Raw genomic sequence first — 24241 nt, 5'->3', positions numbered from 1 at the left:
CCTATACTAGCTCATTCATGTTTTAAATTTAATTTTTGTAAGTTAAAAATACATTTAATGATTATGTGAAGGCAGCAGAATGTTGAGAGAGGCAAATAGTGCAGGATTAAGCCCACAGACTCTAGAGCCAGACTACCTGGCTTTGTGTCCTGGCTGTGCCACGTACAGCAGTGTGATTTTGGACAAGTACTTAATTGTTCCGTGCCTCAGCTTTGTCATCTGTAAATTGAGGGATAATAATATTATTAAGATTATATTTTAATATATGTTTTATATTCTATTACTATATAATGTTATGAGGATTAAATGACTTAACTGCTTTTGAAGTGCTTAGAACAGTATTTGATACACAACATTCCTTGGTAGGCATTTAAGTTATTACCACTTTTCTCCTACAATAGCCAATTTTGTAATGGATAGTTTTTTTAACATATGTCCTTGCACACTTATTCAATTATTCTGTTAGATAAATTCCTAGAAATGGAATGGCTGTGTCAAAGGATGCGTACATTTTAAATTCTGGTAAAGAGATTGCATGAAAAGTGGGCACATTATAAAGGATACGCCAATTTTTATTCCCTCTAAACAGTACTGAGGCTAAGTATAGTTGTATGTTTCAAAATCTAGTTCTCAAACTTTGGTTTTCATAAGAAACACCTAAGTGCTCATTAAAATAGTAAATTATCAGGAACCTCCTGCAGAGATTCAGTAGATCCAGTATGAAAACTTGGAATCTGCTTTTTTTTTAGATAGAGTCTTGCTCTGTTGCCCAGGCTGGAGTGCAGTGGCACTGGCTCACTGCAACCTCCGCCTCCCGGGTTCAAGCGATTCTCCTGCCTCAGCCTCCCAAGCAGCTGGGACTACAGGTGCATGCCACCAAACCCAGCTAATTTTTGTATTTTTAGTAGAGACAGGGTTTCACCATACTGGCCAGGCTGGTCTCGAACTCCTGACCTTGTGATCCACCCACCTCAGCCTCCCAAAGTGCTGGGATTACAAGCATGAGCCCAGCTGGAAGCTGTATTTTTTTAAACAACATCTTGAGTAATTCTGATGCAGGTGACCAGTGGATTGAGAAATATTGTGCCTTATCTTTGACTTCCCTTCTGGCACTGATAACTAAAACCCCACTGACATGATAGTCATGTTCAGCAAAAAAAATTCTACCAGGAGCTGGGCAGAAAATACCATCTTTCACAAGCCAACTATTAATACATGTTTGTTTGTTTTTTTTTTTTCTTTATGTGGTACAAGAAATTAACCCATTTTTGGGTGGGTGCAGTAGCTCATGGCTGTAATCCCAACACTCTGGGAGGCCAAGGTGGGTGGATTGCATGAGGCCAGGAGTTGGAGACCAGCCTGGCCAACATGGTGAAACCCCATCTCTACTGAAAATACAAGAATTAGCCAGGCATGGTGGTGCACACCTGTAGTCCCAGCTACTCGGGAGGCTGAGGCAGGAGAATCACTTGAACTCGGGAGGCAGAGCTTGCACATTTCCATCAATGACAAATTATTCGGTTATATCTCCAAATTTGTTCACACATAATTTTCCCAATGTAGATCTCATCATTTCAAATGCAGTTTTTATCCTACAAATGTGTCAAACTTCTATACAGTATGCCAAAGTGCAAAATAAAACCAGTTTTTAAGTGTAAGATAAAAGCCTGAGGCTAGCAGTATTGGACAGTTGGGAAGACACAAATGTTCTGTTTTTGTACATGTAAGACTTTTTGGCCTGGGTGTGTACCAAGATTGATATTTTTTTTAAGCTACCAGTCTAATTAGTTTGTTAGCTCCCCTTCTCATAAAGGCTGGATGCAGAAGGTTGGAAAGAGATCACTGCATGCCAGCATCAGAGGCAGCTGTCAAGCAAAACAAGACTCCCTGGGGATTGTTAGAACTAGCTAAATAAACTTTTTAAATTGGAGGAAATCAGCGCCAGTCATTCAAATTAATAAGGTAATATCACACCTTTTAACACCAACACATTTATAACTTGGTCTAGTTACAGTCTACCTTTATTTAAAATAATGATGAATTCCAGAAACAGAGAAGTTGCTTTTTAACAAAGAGTTTTCTTCTAAGCTAATCATTCTGCCAAATAAGTAAATATTTAAAGATTATTACTATTTTAGGCTAACATTTCAAAGGTTAACTCCACTTGATTATGTGAATGCCCTGTGATCTTACCTCAACTGTTCCCTGATAATATGCTTCCATCTCTCTCTCCATAGATTGCATATTTCTTTTCCCTTCCCCTTCTCATCCCTTTTGGCTACCATATGGAGTCTTTCCTTCTTTTCACTCCTAAACTCACAGGATTTCTCTCTACTTTCGCATCATTCACTTTCCTATTGATTCCCAGCAAGATGGTTTGTAACCCATCTACTCCTCTGATGAACCAGCAGTGTTGAAAGCCACAAAAAATTTTCTTAAGGGTTAAATTCAATGGACATCGACTATCAAACCTCATGCCTACTCAGTGCTTTGTTAGGCCCAAAGACTTTTCTCGTCTTTCTTTTCTTTTTCTTCTTCTTCTTTTCCTTTTATTTTATTTTATTATTTATTTATTTATTTATTTTTTGAGACAGAGTCTCACTCTGTGGCCAGGCTGAAGGGCAGTGGCATGATCTCGGCTCACTGCAAACTCCATCTCCCAGGTTGAAGCGATCCTTCTGCCTCAGCCCCACTACTAGCTGGGATTACAGGCATGTGCCACTATGCCTAGCTAATTTTTTTATTTTTAGTAGAGACAGGGTTTCGCCATGTTGGCCAGGCTGGTCTTGAACTCCTGACCTCAGGTGATCACCTGCCTCAGCCTCCCAAAGTGCTGGGATTACAGACGTGAGCCACCGCAACCAGCCTTCTTTTTATTTTTATTTTTGGTCAGCATGTTTTAGCAAAAGTTGTATTTCTTCATTTCAGGCACTCACCTGTATCTTCAAACATTACTGCCTGACTATGAGGACATGTGCACATTTATAATGATGCATAGACTATTGTGAATCTTCCTTGACCTCTCTTCCTCTAGTTCCCACTCTTCTTCCCAAAGATAATTTATGGCCATCTAGCTCTTTTCATATCTATAAATTTATCATCAAACTTATCATTCACTCTAATAACATCAAATATTCTGTCCAAGTGATTATCCTAATTTTGACATTTTCAGTCTTTACTGCTGAAATCCCAGTTGCAGATTGCCAACTAATTTCTAGAAATTTCTGTTCTTAAACTCATTCTTTGTGTATATATATACATTAAGTTGTAGGGTACATGTGCACAAGATTTGTTACATATGTATACATGTGCCATGCTGGTTTGCTGCACCCATTAACTCATCATTTACATTAGGTATTTCTCCTAATGTTATCCCTCCTCCATCCCCGACCCATGCCAGGCCCTGGTGTGTCCAAGTGTTCTCATTGTTCAATTCTCACCTATGAGTGAGAACATGTGGTGGTTGGTTTTTTGCCCTTGCGACAGTTTGTTCAGAATGATGGTTTCCAGCTTCGTCCATGTCCCTACAAAGGACATGAACTCATCCTTTTTTCTAGCTGCATAGTATTCCATGGTGTATATGTGCCACATTTTCTTAATCCAGTCTATCATTGATGGACATTTGAGCTGGTTCCAAGTCTTTGCTATTGTGAATAGCGCCGCAATATATACGTGTGCATGTGTCTTTATAGCAGCATGATTTATAATCCTTTGGGTATATACCCAGTAATGGGATCACTGGGTCAAATGGTATTTCTAGTTCTAGATCCTTGAGGAATAGCCACACTGTCTTCAACAATGGTTGAACTAGTTTACAGTCTCACCAACAGTGTAAAAGTGTTCCTATTTCTCCACATCCTCTCCAGCATGTGTTGTTTCCTGACTTTTTAATGATTGCCATTCTAACTGGTGTGAGATGGTATCTCACTGTGGTTTTGATTTGCATTTCTCTGATGACTATTTGATGGTCATCAAATGATGAGCATTTTTTCATGTGTCTGTTGGCTGCATAAATGTCTTCTTTTGAGAAGTGTCTGTTCATATCCTTTGCTCACTTTTGAATGGGGTTGTTTGATTTTTTCTTGTAAATTTGTTTAAGTTATTTGTAGATTCTGGATATCAACCCTTTGACAGATGAGTAGATTGCAAAAATTTTCTCCCATTCTGTAGGTTGCCTGTTCACTCTGATGGTAGTTTCTTTTGCCGTACATAAGCTCTTGAGTTTAATTAGATCCCATTTGTCAATTTTGGCTTTTGTTGCCATTACTTTTGGTGTTTTAGTCATGAAGCATTTGCCCGTGCCTATGTCCTGAATGGTATTTACTAGGTTTTCTTCTAGGGCTTTTATGGTTTTAGGTCTAACATTTAAGTCTTTAATCCGTCTTGAATTAATTTTTGTATAAGGTGTAAGGAAGGGATCTAGTTTCAGCTTTCTACATATGGCTAGTTTCCCCAGCACCATTTATTAAATAGGGAATCCTTTCCCCATTTTTTGTTTTTGTTAGGTTTGTCAAAGATCAGATGATTGTAGATGTGTGGTGTTATTTCTGAGGTCTCTGTTCTGTTCCACTGGTCTATCTCTCTGTTTTGGTACCTGTACCATGCTGTTTGGTTACTGTAGCCTTGTAGTATAGTTTGAAGTCAGGTAGTGTGATGCCTCCAGCTTTGTTCTTTTGGCTTAGGATTATCTTGGCAATGTGGGCTCTTTTTCAGTTCCATATGAACTTTAAACTAGTTTTTTCCAGTTCTGTGAAGAAAGTCATTGGTAGCTTGATGGGATGGCATTGAATCTATAAATCTATAAATTACCTTGGGCAGTATGGCCATTTTCACGATATTGATTCTTCCTATCCATAAGCATGGAGTGTTTTTCCATTTGTTTGTGTCCTCTTTTATTTCATTGAGCATGTAGTTCTCCTTGAAGAGGTCCTTCACATCCCTTGTAAGTTGAATTCCTAGGTATTTTATTCTCTTTGTAGCAATTGTGAATGGGAGTTCACTCATTATTTGGCTCTCTGTTTGTCTATCATTGGTGTATAGGAATGCTTGTGATTTTTGCACATTGATTTTGTATCCTGAGACTTTGCTGTAGTTGCTTATCAGCTTAAGGAGATTTGGGGCTGAGATGATGGGGTTTTCTAGATATACAATCATGTCATCTGCAAACAGGGACAATTTGACTTCCTCTTTTCCTAATTGAATACCCTTTATTTCTTTCTCTTGCCTGATTGCCCTGGCCAGAACTTCCAACACTATATTGAATAGGAATGGTGAGAGAGGGCATCCCTGTCTTGTGCCAGTTTTCAAAGGGAATGCTTCCGGTTTTTGCTCATTCAGTATGATATTGGCTGTGGGTTTGTCATAAATAGCTCTTATTATTTTGAGATACATTCCATGAATACCTAGTTTATTGAGAGTTTTTAGCATGAAGTGCTGTTGAATTTTGTCAATGGCCTTTCCTGCTTCTATTGAGATAATCAATGTGGTTTTTGTCTTTGGTTCTGTTTATGTGACAGATTGCATTTATTAATTTGGGTATGTTGAACCAGCCTTGCATCCCAGGGATGAAGCCAACTTGATCTTGGTGGATAAGCTTTTTGATGTGCTGCTGGATTCAGTTTGCCAGTATTTTACTTAGCATTTTCTCATCGATGTTAATCAGGAATATTGGTCTAAAATTCTCTTTTTTTATTGTGTCTCTGCCAGGCTTTGTTATCAGGATGATGCTGGCCTCATAAAATGAGTTAGGGAGGATTCCCTCTTTTTCTGTTGATTGGAATAGTTTCAGAATGAATGGTACCAGCTCTTCCTTGTACCTCTGGTAGAATTCGGCTGTGAATCCTTCTGGTCCTGGACTTTTTTTTGGTTGGTAGGCTATTAATTATTTCCTCAATTTCAGAGCCTGTTATTGGTCTATTCAGGGATTCAACTACTTCCTGGTTTAGTCTTGGGAGGGTGTATGTGTCCAGGAATTTATCTATTTCTTCTAGATAAAGGTACTGTCTCCTTTGTTGTTTGCCTTCCAAAGAGAGCTCCCAAGTCTTTCAGAAATACTTCCCTGGGTCATTAAGCTGAAAAAAGATTTAGTTTCTCAAAAAACCAAAGTTTGCCAGGCATAGTGGCTCATGCCTGTAATCCCAGTTACTTGGGAAGCCAAGGCAGGAGAATCGCCTGAACCCAGGAGTAGGAGGTTGTGGTGAGGCAAGATCGTGCCTTGCACTCCAGCCTGGGTAACAAGAGAAAAACTCCGTAAAAAAAAAAAAAAAAAAAAAAACCACACACACATACACACACACACACCTCAGAAGTCAGAGAAAATGCATTTACAAATTTTCTAACTGAGTGTGCTAGGAAAAGAGACAAAAGGAAAGAAAATCTCTTCCTTTATTTTTAAAGGTTTATTTTAAATAAACCTCTCATTTATTTGCTTGTTTGTTTGAGACAGGGTCTAGCTTTGTCATCCAGTCTGGAGTGTGGTGGCGAGATCAGAGCTCACTGCAGCCTCCAACTTTCTGGCTTAAGCGATCCTCCGACCTCAGCGCCCCGAGCAGCTGGGACCACAGGTGTGCACCACCACACCTGGCTGATTTTTTTTTTTTTTTTTTTTAGTATAGATGAGGTCTCACCACGCTGCCCAAGCTGATCTCAAACACCTAGGCTTAAGCCATCCTCCTGCCTCAGCCTCTCAAAGTGCTGGGATCACAGGCGCAAGCCACTGCTCCGGGCCCTGACTTTATTTCCATGAAATATAAAATTGTCCTTCACTTCCTTTGTGTAGTAGGCAGTTTTGCATGTCACCGTTCAGTTTCCATTATCCACTCAAACAACCCAGGACCTTGCTTAATAAGCCGTTCTAATTGTCAGTCCCTGCTGCAACCAGTGCCCCACTCCACCCCTTTACCGAGGTCCCTGCCCCTCCGCCCCGCCCTGCCCCAGACGGAGGGGAGCTTGCACCGCCTGCAGGATGCGTGACTCTACCTGCTCAGAAAAGGCGCTTTGCATTAAAACCATTTTCAACTTAAGAGGAAAAACGATTCAGCGTTCATTACAGGTTGCCCAATAAATATGTTGTTTTACCTTCGATTGTTTGAAATATTAACTTAAAACGGATGAAGCATCCCTGTGATATTAGGGGTAATATCACAGCACATCAGTAACAGTCCACCAATCAGTACCCGGAGGATCCAGTCCTGCAGGGCAAGAGGATGACAGCAGGCGACATCTGGGGCCCAAATGAGGAGAAAGCCAGGACCCGCCCCCTCCAGGCCCTGCCCTTCAGAACACCCCTTCCAGACCTCGCCCCCAAGATGACGATCACCCTCTGGCCCCGCCCCTTCCCTCTGCTTGCCCGGCCCCCAAGCAGCCTCCCCATTCTTGCCGCGCCCAGATCCTGTTCGAGGTCCCGTCCATTCTAGCCAGGCGCCTGCCCCACAGCGGCCTCCACCCCCTCGTAGCCAGGCGTGGCTGTGATCTATCAGCCTTGGCCTCCCAAAGTGCTGGGACCACAGGCATGAGCCACCCCACCCGGCCTAATCTTCTTAACATAAACACTTTAATGTCAATAATGCTTGAACTCAATGTTAAGTCAACTCAATCTCAAGTCAATGCTGAATTGGCTCTAATGTCAATTAAAGCTTTATGATTTTCTATAGTCATTGCATTTGGAAAAATTATCTCAAAAATGAATTTTCTGATGTTCTGCAAGGATTGACCTCGGACTGAAGACCTTGCCACACTTACGACATTTTTAAGATTCTGTCCAGTATAGATTCTCTGATGTTTAATCCTGTGTGAAAGTGAAGTCAAGACTTTGCCACAATCATCACACTTGAGGTTTCTCTCCTGTATGAATTCTCCTATGTTTTGCATAAGATGAACCTTGACTGAAGACCTTGCCACAATCATCACATTTGTAAGGTTTCTCTCCAGTATGAGTTCGCCAATCAACTGCAAGGTATGATCGATATCTGAAAAATTTGCCACATTTACTACACTTGTAAGATCTCTCTTCATTATGGATTCTCTAATGTTTTGCAAAGGTTGTAGCATTACTGAAGACTTTGTAAGAATCATTACATTTGTAAAGTTTCCCTATACCATGGATTGCTTGATGATGAATAAGCGTTGACTGCCTACTAAAGGCTTTGCCATACTCATTACACTTGTAAGGTTTCCCTCCAGTATGAACTCTCTGATGTTGTGCAAGGTTTGATTGTTGATTAGACACCTTGCCACATTCGGCTGGGCGTGGTGGCTCACGCCTGTAATCCCAGCACCTTGGGAGGCCGAGGCAGGCGGATCACGAGGTCAGGAGATCGAGACCATCCTGGACAACATGGTGAAACCCCGTCTCTACCAAAAATACAAAAAATTAGCCAGGCGTGGTGGTGGGCACCTGTAGTCCCAGCTACTCAGGAGGCTGAGGCAAGAAAATGGCGTGAACCTGGGAGGTGGAGCTTGCAGTGAGCCAAGATCGCGTCACTCCACTCCAGCCTGGGCAACAGAGTGAGACTCTGTCTCAAAAAAAAAAAAAAGAAAAAGAAAAGAAACCTTGCCACAGTCATTATACTTGTAAGATTTGTCTCCAGTATAAATTGCTTTATGAATTACAAGGGCTGAATTTCAAGTGAAGGTCTTGCCACACTCATTACACTTCTATGGTTTCTCTCCAGTATGACATCTATAATGACATACAAGATTTGCTTTTTGACTAAAAACCTTGCCACATTCATTACATGTGTAAGGTTTCTTTCCATTATGAATTGCCTTATGCATTACAAGACCTGAATTTTGAGCAAAGGTCTTGCCACACTTATTACACTTGTAAGGTTTCTCCCCAGTATGAACTCTCTGATGTTGTGCAAGGCATGAATCATGCCAGAAAACCTTGTCACAAACCTTACACTCATAAGGTTTCCCTCCAGTATGAACTCTTCAGGCGTGAAAGGCATGAATTATCCCAGAAAGCCTTGTGACAAACCTTACATTTGTATGGTTTTTCTCCAGTATGAATTCTCCTATGTGTTTCAAGTTGTGATCTGCAACTGTAAACTTTGTCAATTCTTCTCATTTGTAAGGTTTCTGTCCAGTATGAAGTCTATGACAGCATTGAAGGGATGACTTCTGATTGAAGGTCTTGCTACACTCATTACACTTGTAAGGTTTCTCTCCAGTATGAACTCTATGGTGGCATGCAAGGTATTACTTCTCATGAAAGACTTTGCCACATACATCACATTTACATTTTTCTCTCCTGAATGGGTTATGTGATGTCTCCTTAAGTGTGAGCTATAATTAAAGGCTTTGCCATACTCATTACATTGGAAAGGTTTTTCTCTCTTGTGTACTTCCTGTATTTGTGTGAATAATGAAGAATGGAGGAAATTCTTCCCGTACTTATTAGAAAGATGGGTTTTGAGCCTACAAGAAATTATTTGGGATGTTGAAGCTGAGGAAGCATCATTGATAGACTGGTCCACTTGATTACCAATTTTCCGTTCAGTCTGAAATATGTGCAGTTCAGGCAGATGCAAATGAAAGCTTAATCCAAGCTGATCTTTAATAGGCTTGTTTCCAGCATGCCGTTGATCATGTCAGTCTGTACTACCAGTTAACTCTTTGGTTTCTGTCATGGGTGCTTCATGGCCATTTCTTTCCATTTCTTGCCACTGAAACTCAAAGTCATGAATATCTTTCTCGGTTTCTGGGAAGCAAAAATCTCCAGTGTGATGATTTTCATGTCTTTCCAAAATCCCTATGTGGAACACTTCCCTATTGCCTTGCCCTGTTGATGAGAACTCCATCATGGATTTTAAAGAGCTATCCACAGACTCTAGGTTCCTGTAGTTCTCCAACATCACGTCCCTGTATAAAGGCCTCTGCACAGGGTACAGGCATTTCCACTCCTCCACTGAGAATTTTTTTTTTTTTTTTTTTTTTTTGAGATGGAGTCTTGCTGTGTCACCCAGGCTGGAGTGTAGTGGCGCGATCTCGGCTCACTGCAAGCTCCGCCTCCCGGGTTCAAGCCATTCTCCTGTCTCAGCCTCCCAAGTAGCTGGGACTACAGGCGCCTGCCACCAGGCCCGGCTAATTTTTTGTATGTTTAGTAGAGATGGGGTTTCACTGTGGGCTCGATCTCTCCTGACCTCATGATCCGCCCGCCTCGGCCTCCCAACTCCACCGAGAATTCTATAGCCACATCCCTGAAAGTCAAGTGTCCCTGAGGAAGAGCTGCTATCCCTGGCTCCTTTTCTTTGCTCTTCTTGGTGGCTTCTTTACATAACATGAGTCTTTGGAAATCAATCCCGGATGTCTCAATTTTCTCTGAGTTGAGAAAGAGGGGCCGGAATTTCCAGGTCTGTGGGGACCCCACGCCCCTGATATAGCAGCACCAGAGAACTTGAGACCCTTCTTTTATGAGTCCTTTATTGCTTACTCAGTTATGCCTCATTAGTTACTAAATCTGATGAACAAGGAAGCCAATATTTAAGGCACTGGAGGACATATCACTGGCTGGTGACAAGGTTGTTACATAACATCAAGGTTCTTGATGTTCACACTTAGTATTCTTTTCCCTGGCTAGATGTGGTGGCTGATGCCTGTAATCCCAACACTTTGGGAGGTGAAGGCAGGGGGATCACTTGAGTTCAGGAGTTTGAGACCAACCTGGGCAACATAGCAAGACACCATCTCTACAAAAAATTTAAAATTAGCCAGACATGGTAGTGCCCATCTGTAGTTCCAGCTACTTGGGAGGCTGAGATGGGAGGATCACTTGAACCCTGATATTCAGGGCTACAGTGAGTTATGATCACACCACTGCACTCCAGCCTGGGCTACAGAGGCTCTGTCTAAATAAATAAATAAGAAAAATAAAACAGTATTCTTTCAATTGAGTCAGCTTGCAATCCTGGCAAGAGAATTTACTGCATTTTATCGTGGGGCTCTCTGGCGTAATGGTGAGCACTCTGGACTCTGAATCCAGAGAATTTACTGCATTCATACACTATTTTCTAATCCAAAAAATTTAGTAAGCAATATTTTCCTCAATATTAACATAATTTTAGGATGCTGAAAGAGTTCATTCAACTGACCAAAACATTAAGCATTAAACTAAAAAGCAAATTTACAAAGAAAAGATAGATTTTATTTTTAAAAATTATTCCTAAAAATGTTCAATTTGGATCTAAGGAGACTTTGAGAATGTAGTGGTGATAAGGATTCTGATTCTGGCTAACATTCCTTGATGATGGATTTCATCTCATCTTCACAGCATCCCCATGAGGTATGTATGTATTATTAGTCCTGTTTATTGATAGATAAATGGAGGTTTATGAACATTAAGTAACTTGGACAAGGTCATGTAGTTAGAGCCAGAGCTATAACCTAGGTCACCTGGCCTGATTCCAAACCTTGTGTTCTCAATTGAGAGGAAATGTGTGGGCCAAACTATTCCAGATTTCTCAGAAAGTCTGCAGTTCACAGCATAGTTTCTTAATTTTTTTTTTTAATGCCAGCACATCTTTTCAACAGACTCTAAAACTAAATTGCAGTGCTGATGTTTTCCAGGAATTAGACAAATCATGAACAAAGTGAGTGTTTCTCTGCAAAGCATTCTGCGAAACACAGGTAAGAGCAGACCTCTCCATGGCAAAGCTTCTCTTTGCCCAAGTAGTTGTAGAGATTGTCTTGTTTGTTATTCCTAGTAGAGAGACCACTTTCCTGCTGAGAGTGATTCGTTCAGAAAATATGTTTGAGAAGGGGTCATGCATGTGAGGAGAGCAGCTGTGAACACTCATACAGCTCTTTGTTCCCTCATATTTTCTATATTCAGTTCATAATCCACTTGAGCAGTGGTGCCAGCTGGCAGGTCCAGCAGCTCATTTTTCTTCTCATTTTCAGCAGATCATCTAGTTTCTTCCCTATGGGTTCCTACCCCCATTTCATAGCCACTCACCTATTGATAAACAGGCTCTGCCTAAAGCACATCTCATCTTCCAGTCCATCAGCACAGGATATGCAATTTTCCCAAACTCCAAATTACTATTGTAGTCCTTGATACAACATACATATTTAAATGAGGACTGTGAACACACACAGAGGATGAAGGGCTGAAGTAATGAGTCCTCGTGCCTGGGTTCTAGTCCATCTGATAGTGGTTTACCCTCTTTGGCCTCTGTTCCCTCATTTATTTTGCAGATTAATTCAGGTTACTAATTCTTATGGGTTTTAAAGGATGCTGAACTCCTAACTCCCAGTCCCTGAGAACATGACCTTATTTAGAAAGATGGACCAGGCACGATGGCTCACGCCTATAATCCCAGCACTTTGGAAGGCCTAGGCGGGTGGATCACTTGAGGTCAAGAGTTCAAGACCAGCCTGACCAACATGGTAAAACCCCATCTCTACTAAAAATACAAAAATTAGCTGGGTGTGGTGGCATGCACCTGTAATCCCTGCTACTCGGGAGGCTGAGGCAGGAGAATCGTTTGAACCCTGGAACCTCTGCAGTGAGCTGTAATGGCACCATTGTGCCCCAGCTTGGGTGACAGAGCGAGACTCTGTCTCAAAAAAAAAAAGAAAAAAGAAAGAAAGAAAAATAGAGTCTTTACAGATGTTCAAGTTAAAATGAGGTAGGTCATTAGGGTGGGCCCTAATCCATTATGACTTATGTCTAGATTTTTAAAAGGTGGAGAAATTTGTATACAGACAGATACTAGTAAGGGAGAAGGCCGTCTACAAGCCAAGGAATTTGTATACAGACAGATACTAGTAATGTCTTCCCCTTACTAGTAGGGAGAAGGCCGTCTACAAGCCAACGAATGCATAAGGCTGGGAGAATCTAGGAGAGAGGCATGGAATGAATTCTCCCTCACAGTCCTCAGAAGTTTCCAACCCACCAGATGCCTCCATTTCAGACTTTCAGCCTCCAGAACTGTTGAGACAATACATTTCTGTTGTTTAAACCACCCAGTTTCCAGTGTTTTGTGATGGCACACTAGCAAATTATTGCAGTAGACAGCTGCCTTTGAATTAAGCAAAAGGGAGGTTTTCCCAGGTGGGCACAATCTAATCACATGTGCCATTTAAACTCATTTAAAAGAGTAGCCAAAGAGAAAGTCAGAGCTATTCCAACCATGAGAAGGAGTTGATGAGGCAGTACAGGGGCTCTGAAATGGAGGGGCCCCATGGCAAGTAACAGAGGGAAGCTTCTAAAAGGTAACAGTGATCCAACTGAAGACAAGAAAAGACTAAATCCATCTAACAACTGCAAGAAGCAATTCTGCCAACAACCTGAATGAGCCTGGAAGGAGATTCTTTCCCAGAGCCTCCAGATGTAGGAGGCCAGCCTGACATGGACACCCTGAGCTAGGGACCCCAGATGAACCTGCAGATTTCTAACCTGTAGAACTATGACATAATAAACACGTGTAGTTTTAAGCCGCTGTCTGGGGTAATTTGTTATGTAGCCATAGAAAATACACCCTAGCTAGCAAGTATTGAGTGCTTTCTTCACCAGTCACTATTCTAAGTGTTTTACATTCAAAGAAAAAAAAAACCCCACAGCTAAGTATTGCCATAGAACTATTGTTGTCTCAAAGCAATAAAGATAAATTTACAGCTGGGAGGGGAGGATATTATGTGACATCTGAAGAACAACAGCCTGCAACAGACAGACGATAAACAGAACACCCTACTAAAGAGAAAGCAGAACCAGTAGAACAGACAGAATGGGAATTAAAAATAAACACAATAAATGTCTTTATAAAAATAAGGAATAATGTCAGGAACATGACGTGTGAACAAGCAATTATGAAGAACCGCTTAGAAATATTTTTTAAATGTAATTGTTGAAATACAAACACAGTAAATGGCAAAACACATCATGCCTGATGGTCCAGTAAAAGCCTGGGGCACCATTTTGCAACCCCCTGTGAGAGTTAATTTCCAAGTGCGTAGAAATTACTGTCAGAAGTTTTTGAAAGGCCAAAAAGAGACTACAAAATATCTTTAGAGGAATATAATCTGAATGTTTAAACAAGATAATCTTTTAAGAATAGAGACTCTTAAAATAGGAATTAAGAAGTACTATATGTAATTTATTCTCCCTCCCCAAATATCCCACTGTATTACTGAGGCTAAATAAGCCTATTATATATGTGAGGAAAATTCAGAGCAAAACTTTTAGCCAGGTCACAAACATGATTTAGCTGCACCTCAATTCCTATGTAGACTTACAATTACCTCTCCTCAGGAGCTGGTAAACTTACAATTACCTCTCCTCAGGAGCTCGTAAAGTTAAGAAGAGCAGATAGAATATCAACCAGGCTGAAAGGCTAACCCAGGTGGGGATATTCACAGGCGAATGTTAAGCTTTGGCCAATTTGCAGCCTCTGCTTTCCACCCTTCCTAAGAGCTTGTCCCAGGACTAACCCTGAGGGTCAACAGGAGGGATACAGCATCCCTACAGATGGCCTAGCTCCTCCTTGTCCAATTTTCCCCTAGTTGAAGGAGAGTCCAGCCAGGCTCCAGAACAGAGCGCCCTTAGTGCCCTGTCTAGTGCCACAGTGAACTGGACACAGAGGATGGAGAGCAGACATACAACCAAGGTCAAAAGCCAGGAGCTTGTTACAAAGCAAGCCAGGCTTGTTACAAAGGCAAAGGGGGCTAAGGTACTGTGAACCCAAAATATCTGAGACAGGGCTCAGTAAATTTAGAAAGATTATTTTACCGCTCTGTGGAGGAGCCAAGATGGCCGAATAGGAACAGCTCCGGTCTACAGCTCCCAGCGCGAGCGACGCACAAGACGGTGATTTCTGCATTTCCATCTGAGGTACCGGGTTCATCTCACTAGGGAGTGCCAGACAGTGGGCGCAGGTCAGTGGGTGCGGACACCATGCGCGAGCTGAAGCAGGGCGAGGCATTGCCTCACTTGGGAAGTGCAAGGGGTCAGGGAGTTCCCTTTCCGAGTCAAAGAAAGGGGTGACGGACTCACCTGGAAAATCGGGTCACTCCCACCCGAATATTGCGCTTTTCGGACCGGCTTAAAAAATGGCGCACCACGAGATTACATCCCGCACCTGGCTCGGAGGGTCCTACGCCCACGGAGTCTCGCTGATTGCTAGCACAGCAGTCTGAGATCAAACTGCAAGGCGGCAGCGAGGCTGGGGGAGGGGCACCCGCCATTGCCCAGGCTTGATTAGGTAAACAAAGCAGCTGGGCAGCTCGAACTGGGTGGAGCCCACCACAGCTCAAGGAGGCCTGCCTGCCTCTGTAGGCTCCACCTCTGGGGGCAGGGCACAGACAAACAAAAAGACAGCAGTAACCTCTGCAGACTTAAATGTCCCTGTCTAATAGCTTTGAAGAGAGCAGTGGTTCTCCCAGCACGCAGCTGGAGATCTGAGAACGGGGAGACTGCCTCCTCAAGTGGGTCCCAGACCCCTGACCCCCGAGCAGCCTAACTGGGAGGCACCCCCCAGCAGGGGCACACTGACACCTCACATGGCAGGTTATTCCAACAGACCTGCAGCTGAGGGTCCTGTCTGTTAGAAGGAAAACTAACAAACAGAAAGGACATCCACACCAAAAACCCATCTGTACATCACCATCATCAAAGAACAAAAGTAGATAAAACCACAAAGATGGGGGAAAAACAGAACAGAAAAACTGGAAACTCTAAAACGCAGAGCGCCTCTCCTCCTTCAAAGGAACGCAGTTCCTCACCAGCAACGGAACAAAGCTGGATGGAGAATGACTTTGACAAGCTGAGAGAAGAAGACTTCAGACGATCAAATTACTCTGAGCTACGGGAGGACATTCAAACCAAAGGCAAAGAAGTTGAAAACTTTGAAAAAAATTTAGAAGAATGTATAACTAGAATAACCAATACAGAGAAGTGCTTAAAGGAGCTGATGGAGCTGAAAACCAAGGCTCGAGAACTACGTGAAGAATGCAGAAGCCTCAGGAGCCGATGTGATCAACTGGAAGAAAGGGTATCAGCGATGGAAGATGAAATGAATGAAATGAAGCGAGAAGGGAAGTTTAGAGAAAAAAGAATAAAAAGAAATGAGCAAAGCCTCCAAGAAATATGGGACTATGTGAAAAGACCAAATCTACGTCTGATTGGTGTACCTGAAAGTGACCGGGAGAATGGAACCAAGTTGGAAAATACTCTGCAGGATATTATCCAGGAGAACTTCCCCAATCTAGCAAGGCAGGCCAACGTTCAGATTCAGGAAATACAGAGAACGCCACAAAATACTCCTCGAGAAGAGCAACTCCAAGACACATAATTGTCAGATTCCCCAAAGCTGAAATGAAGGAAAAAATGTTAAGGGGAGCCAGAGAGAAAGGTCGGGTTACCCTCAAAGGGAAACCCATCAGACTAACAGCGGCTCTCTCGGCAGAAACCCTACAAGCCAGAAGAGAGTGGGGGCCAATATTCAACATTCTTAAAGAAAAGAATTTTCAACCCAGAATTTCATATCCAGAAAACAAAAAAAGGCAGGGGTTGCAATCCTAGTCTCTGATAAAACAGACTTTAAACTAACAAAGATCAAAAGAGACAAAGAAGGCCATTACGTAATGGTAAAGGGATCAATTCAACAAGAAGAGCTAACTATCCTAAATATATATGCACCCAATACAGGAGCACCCAGATTCATAAAGCAAGTCCTGAGTGACCTACAAAGAGACTTAGACTCCCACACATTAATAATGGGAGACTTTAACACCCCACTGTCAACATTAGACAGATCAATGAGACAGAAAGTCAACAAGGATACCCAGGAATTGAACTCAGCTCTGCACCAAGCGGACCTAATAGACATCTACAGAACTCTCCACCCCAAATCAACAGAATATACATTTTTTTCAGCACCACACCACACCTATTCCAAAATTGACCACATAGTTGGAAGTAAAGCTCTCCTCAACAAATGTAAAAGAACAAATTATAACAAACTATCTCTCAGACCACAGTGCAATCAAACTAGAACTCAGGATTAAGAATCTCACTCAAAACCACTCAACTACATGGAAACTGAACAACCTGCTCCTGAATGACTACTGGGTACATAACGAAATGAAGGCAGAAATAAAGATGTTCTTTGAAACCAACGAGAACAAAGACACAACATACCAGAATCTCTGGGACGCATTCAAAGCAGTGTGTAGAGGGAAATTAATAGCACTAAATGCCCACAAGAGAAAGGAGGAAAGATCCAAAATTGACACCCTAACATCACAATTAAAAGACTAGAAAAGCAAGAGCAAACACATTCAAAAGCTAGCAGAAGGCAAGAAATAACTAAAATCAGAGCAGAACTGAAGGAAATAGAGACAAAAAAAACCCTTCAAAAAATTAATGAATCCAGGAGCTGGTTTTTTGAAAGGATCAACAAAATTGATAGACCGCTAGCAAGACTAATAAAGAAAAAAAGAGAGAAGAATCAAATAGACACAATAAAAAATGATAAAGGGGATATCACCACTGATCCCACAGATATACAAACTACCATCAGAGAATACTACAAACACCTCTACACAAATAAACTAGAAAATCTAGAAGAAATGGATAAATTCCTCGACACATACACTCTCCCAAGACTAAACCAGGAAGAAGTTGAATCTCTGAATAGACCAATAACAGGATCTGAAATTGTGGCAATAATCAATAGTTTACCAACCAAAAAGAGTCCAGGACCAGATGGATTCACAGCCGAATTCTACCAGAGGTACAAGGAGGAACTGGTACCATTCCTTCTGAAACTATTCCAATCAATAGAAAAAGAGGGAATCCTCCCTAACTCATTTTATGAGGCCAGCATCATTCTGATACCAAAGCCGGGCAGAGGCACAACCAAAAAAGAGAATCCTTGATGAACATTGATGCAAAATTCCTCAATAAAATACTGGCAAAACGAATCCAGCAGCACATCAAAAAGCTTATCCACCATGATCAAGTGGGCTTCATCCTTGGGATGCAAGGCTGGTTCAACATACGCAAATCAACAAATGTAATCCAGCATATAAACAGAGCCAAAGACAAAAACCACATGATTATCTCAATAGATGCAGAAAAGGCCTTTGACAAAATTCAACAACCCTTCATGCTAAAAACTCTCAATAAATTAGGTATTGATGGGACGTATTTCAAAATAATAAGAGCTATCTATGACAAACCCACAGCCAATATCATACTGAATGGGCAAAAACTGGAAGCATTCCCTTTGAAAACTGGCACAAGACAGGGATGCCCTCTCTCACCACTCCTATTCAACATAGTGTTGGAAGTTCTGGCCAGGGCAATCAGGCAGGAGAAGAAAATAAAGGGTATTCAATTAGGAAAAGAGGAAGTCAAATTGTCCCTGTTTGCAGATGACATGATTGTATATCTGGAAAACCCCATTGTCTCAGCCCAAAATCTCCTTAAGCTGATAAGCAACTTCAGCCAAGTCTCAGGATACAAAATCAATGTACAAAAATCAAAAGCATTCTTATACACCAACAACAGACAAACAGAGAGCCACATCATGAGTGAACTCCCATTCACAATTGCTTCAAAGAGAATAAAATACCTAGGAATCCAACTTACAAGGGATGTGAAGGACCTCTTCAAGGAGAACTACAAACCACTGCTCAAGGAAATAAAAGAGGATACAAACAAATGGAAGAACATTCCATGCTCATGGGTAGAAAGAATCAATATCGTGAAAATGGCCATACTGCCCAAGGTAATTTACAGATTCAATGCCATCCCCATCAAGCTACCAATGACTTTCTTCACAGAATTGGAAAAACCTACTTTAAAGTTCATATGGAACCAAAAAAGAGCCCGCATCTCCAAGTCAATCCTAAGCCAAAAGAACAAAGCTGGAGGCATCATGCTACCTGACTTCAAACTATACTACAAGGCTACAGTAACCAAAACAGCATGGTACTGGTACCAAAACAGAGATATAGATCAATGGAACAGAACAGAGCCCTCAGAAATAACGCCACATATCTACAACTATCTGATATTTGACAAACCTGACAAAAACAAGCAATGGGGAAAGGATTCCCTATTTAATAAATGGTGCTGGGAAAACTGGCTAGCCATATGTAGAAAGCTGAAACTGGATCCCTTCCTTACACCGTATACAAAAATCAATTCAAGATGGATTAAAGACTTAAAGGTTATACTTAAAACCATAAAAACCCTAGAAGAAAACCTAGGCAGTACCATTCAGGACATAGGCATGGGCAAGGACTTCATGTCTAAAACACCAAAAGCAATGGCAACAAAAGCCAAAATTGACAAATGGGATCTAATTAAACTAAAGAGCTTCCACACAGCAAAAGAAACTACCATCAGAGTGAACAGGCAACCTACAGAATGGGAGAAAATTTTCGCAACCTACTCATCTGACAAAGGGCTAATATGCAGAATCTACAATGAACTCAAACAAATTTACAAGAAAAAAACAAACAACCCCATCAAAAAGTGAGCGAAGGACATGAACAGACACTTCTCAAAAGAAGCCATTTATGCAGCCAAAAGACACATGAAAAAATGCTCATCATCACTGGCCATCAGAGAAATGCAAATCAAAACCACAATGAGATACCATCTCACACCAGTTAGAATGGCAATCATCAAAAAGTCTGGAAACAACAGTTGCTGGAGAGGATGTGGAGAAATAGGAACACTTTTACACTGTTGGTGGGACTGTAAACTAGTTCAACCATTGTGGAAGTCAGTGTGGCGATTCCTCAGGGATCTAGAACTAGAAATACCATTTGACCCAGCCATCCCATTACTGCATATATACCCAAAGATTTATAAATCATGCTACTATACAGACACATGCACACATATGTTTATTGCGGCATTATTCACAATAGCAAAGACTTGGAACCAACCCAAATGTCCAACAATGATAGACTGGATTAAGAAAATGTGGCACATATACACCATGGAATACTATGCAGCCATAAAAAATGATGAGTTCATGTCCTTTGTAGGGACATGGATGAAATTGGAAATCATCATTCTCAGTAAACTATCGCAAGAACAAAAAACCAAACACCGCATATTCTCACTCATAGGTGGGAATTGAACAATGAGATCACATGGACACAGGAAGGAGAACATCACACTCTGGGGACTGTGGTGGGGTGGGGGGAGGGGGGAGGGATAGCATTGGGAGATATACCTAATGCTAGATGACGAGTTAATGGGTGCAGCACACCAGCATGGCACATGTATACATATGTAACTAACCTGCACAATGTGCACATGTACCCTAAAACTTAAAGTATAATAAAAAAAAAAAAGAAAGTTTATTTTACCAAAGTTAAGGACACACCCATTCCACAGCCTCAAGAGGTCCTGATGACATGTGCCCAAGGTGGTTGTGATACAGCTTGCTTTTATACATTTTAGGGAGATGTGAGACATCAATCAATATGCATAAGGTGTACATTGGTTCAGTCAGGTAAGGTGGGACAATTCTAAGTGGATAATGGTGGGGGCCTTCCAGGTCATAGGTAGATAAGAAACAAAAGGCTGTGTTCTTTTGAGTCCTTGATCAGCCTTTCACTGAATACACAATACACAGTGTATTCACTGAATACACTGGCTCAGTGAATCTGCATTTTTACATAAATAGGGCAGAAGAAGCAGTCAGATATGCATTTGCCTCAGGTGAGCAGAGGGATGACAATTTGTACCTGTGAAGATGTGAAATTCAACAGAACTGTTTTAGGGTAAAGATCTTGAGGTCTACAGTGAATTTCCTTGTCGGCAAATTGTGAGGGAGGTAACTCATATTTTTAGCTATCTTATTTAGGAATTAAAATGGGAGACAAGTTTGCCTGATGTAGTTCCCAGTTTGACTTTTCCCTTGGCTTAGTGATTTTGGGGTCCCAAGATTTATTTTCCCTTCACAGTACAAAGTCCAAATGCAGGAGATCAATGAATTAGGAAAGCCACAATTAAAGTAACTGGTGAACCAAGTACAAGGTGGACTGGAGAAGTTCCACTGACAAAGGGCACCTATCTGGGACAGCCTTTTCCATAGACTGATGGGGCATTTAGAGCATGAATGAGTGACTTGGAGTTTTGCCCCCGAACTCCAGCTCAGTGGTCTGAACCCTACTACGACTGACAAACTTTTGTGATATTGACTCTCAACCAGACTAGAAATGAAGGGTATTTCTCATTCTTAGATTTTTCCATCAGGACACTCTACAAATTTCATTTAGAAGTCTAAGATCATTTGTCACACTCTTTGGACATCAAGCTCTGTCTGTTGCCACCTGAGTGGTTGGGACTTACCTAGCTCGGGCTATGACTAGACTGCTTCATCCTGTTGCAGTTGAGGGATACATGCAAAGAGTCAGAAATGTGACAAAACTTCCAAGAACAGGAGAGGGCATATGACATTTTATAAATCACGACGTCTGTGAGTAAAAGTCTTTGTGTATCATGTTCTGAATATAGACATTCTTGGAATCTCAAAGGTGGTCATTTAGATCAAATCAAAGTAGAGGTGACCTTCAAACAACATGGGTTTGAACTGTGCATGTTCACTTATATGTGGTACCTCTGCCACCCATAAGACAGCAAGAGCAACTCCTCCTCTTCCTCCTACTCAGCCTACTCAACACGAACACAATGAAGATGAAGACCTTTGTGATGATCCACTTCCACTTACTGAATAGAAAGTGTATTTTCTCTTCCTTATGATTTTCTTAATAATATTTTCTTTTCTCTAACTTACTTTATTATAAGAATGCAGTATTTAATACATACACCGTATAAAATATGTATTAATTGGCTATGTATATTATCAATAAGGTTTCCAGTCAACAGCAGGCTACTAATAGTTAGGTTTTTGGGAAGTCAAAACTTATACGCAGACTTTTGACGGCACAGGGGTTGGCATCCCTAATCCCCACGTTGTTCAAGGGTCGATTGTACTATTTTTTGCCTAAAGTAGTTATGTAAAAACTACCGGCGAAAATTTTATCTGAGTTGGTGGTCTTGGATCCATTATATAAGAAGACATTCATGAAGGATCTGAGCGAATCCAGGTATGAAAGCTCTATAATAGATTATTAAGAGAAATTAGGGAATATTCTTAGTATTACAATAGGTTGATGTCCTAAAGGACAACTGCATATGGACTTTTCCTTTTTGTGTATGTAACTAACTCCCTCAGTCAGTGCATGTGGACTTTTGTGGACTTTTTGGAAGGAAGGATATATCTCAGCACCCATTTTCCCTTCCTAAGGGCACCTTTATTTCACGTAGGGGAATTATTTCTCCCAGGGATAAGCAGTCTTGGTGGCACTAAATGTGATCAGGACCTTTGCTGCCTTTCCCCAGCAAAGGAGTGTGTGATTTCATTTGGGACAATAGGAATTTCTCTCCTGGTACTTTGAATTGCCAGCAAGCTGAATTAAGACAAGGAAGACAATTTTTGAGCTTTTCATTCTAAAGAGAAGCCCAGAGAGGATCCTGCTGGCTAGATATCTGGAAGCTGTTCTAAGACTTGTCTTGGTTCTTCAGTTGTCTAACCTCCCATCCACTCTGACAGTTACTACAAAACTCCCGCTGCTTCTTGTTAACTGCAACAAAAAGAATCTCAATTGATTTGCCCTCTGCAAAGTAGTATACAGTTAAGGCATGGCTGATGTCTGCTCTTGCACTGACTTGGTTTGTGATTTTGAGAAACTTTATTAGCCTCACTGAGCCTTAGCATCTTTACCTGTAGAATGAGAAACAAAGCCCTCTTTCCAGGTTGTCGATGGAATTAAGTGAATATTTATGTGAAAGCCTCCTAGCTTACCTAGAAAGAAAATCTGTGAATTTCCCTGTCAAAGTGGTTCATTAACAATGAAAAATTAGGCCGGGCGCGGTGGCTCATGTCTGTAATCCCAGCACTTTGGGAGGCCAAGGTGGGTGGATCACGATGTCAGGAGTTTGAGACCAGCTTGGCCAACATGGTGAAACCCTGTCTCTACTAAAAATACAAAAATTAGCTGGGCATAATAGCGCATGCCTGTAATCCCAGCTACTCGGGAGGCTGAGGCAGGAGAATCACTTGAACCAGGGAGTCGGAGGTTGCAGTGAGCCGAGATCATGCCACTGCACTCCAGCCTGGCAGCAGAGGGAGACTCAGTCTCAAAAACAAAACAGAACAAACAATGAAAAATTGGTAATTTGGCTAAAGATGCCAAGATGGAATGTCAGGCAATCACTTAAAATCAGAGATTTTGTAAAGAAAGTTATACTTAATAGTCAAAATACATTTCCCCCTTATTACTGTGCTTGGCAGAGGTCAGAATTAGATTTCCATGGGTATATTAATCCTGACAATACTTCTTCTTTGTTGGCAATAAAGGTAACAAAGTTTCCTATATGAATATTTAAGAAAAGGGCTGGGCATGTTGGCTTTGGGAGATGAGGTGGGAGGATTGCTTGAGGTCAGGAGTTTGAAACCAGCCTGGGGAACAGAGTGAGACACTGTCTCTATAAAAAATTTTAAAAATTAGCCAAACATGGTGGTGCACACTTGTAGTCCCAGCTCCTTGGGAGGCTGAGGCAGGAGGATTGCATGAGCCCTGGAGTTCCAGGCTGCAGTGGGCTATGATCACACCACTGCACTCCATCCTGGGTGATACAGTGAGACCCTGTTGAAAGAAGAAAGGAAGGAAAGAAAGAAGGAAGGAAGGGAGGGAGGGAGGAAGGGAGGGAAGGAAGGGAAGAGAAGGGAAAGGAAAGGAAGGGAAGGGAAGGGAAGAAAGGAAGGAAGGAAGGAAGGAAGGAAAGAAGGAAGGAAGCACATCTCTGTTTACAATGCTGCTTTACATAAGTGTTACTTTTCCATCTGAAGTAAGGAATAGACAATACCGGTTTACCAAAAAAATAATTTTTTTTGAGCACTCATATCACACAGAACTGGCCTTTTCCTGGAACAATTAGAATCATACCTGGACGGTTGCACCATCTCAGGTTTACCAATGCTTTGTTTGGGTTAATATGCTGCAGGAGCTTCAAATCGTACATGAATTCTTGCTATTGACCAGGAAAGTAGGAAAGCAAGTTGGCTTCTTTTGATCACTCTCCTAAAAGTGAGAATTTTAAAATTATGCATTGGTGTAACAGTAAATTTTTAAAACAAAGAACAGTAAAGAGTATCCTATAAAGGGACCCAGCTCTGTGCTAGATGACATAGAGCAGTGGGTCATG

At 41.5% G+C, this 24241-nt stretch overlaps 1 protein-coding gene and 1 pseudogene across 1 annotated transcript; both read right to left on the bottom strand.

The window, feature by feature from the left end:
• Positions 1-7675: 7675 nt before the first annotated feature.
• LOC103783502 (putative zinc finger protein 137) lies at positions 7676-9070 on the bottom strand. The gene is given in 4 exon segments (XM_055112147.2): positions 7676-7755; positions 7758-7831; positions 7833-8289; positions 8986-9070. Coding segments are annotated over 4 exon segments (696 nt in total).
• Positions 9071-9219: 149 nt separating this feature from the next.
• LOC112439611 (putative protein ZNF321) lies at positions 9220-10090 on the bottom strand (annotated as a pseudogene).
• Positions 10091-24241: the final 14151 nt, after the last annotated feature.

Source organism: Pan paniscus, chromosome 3 (genome assembly GCF_029289425.2).
Source record: "Pan paniscus chromosome 3, NHGRI_mPanPan1-v2.0_pri, whole genome shotgun sequence".
Lineage (NCBI taxonomy): Eukaryota > Metazoa > Chordata > Mammalia > Primates > Hominidae > Pan > Pan paniscus.
Note: the sequence above shows the minus strand (reverse complement) of the source record. Positions and strands in the feature narration are given on the sequence as shown.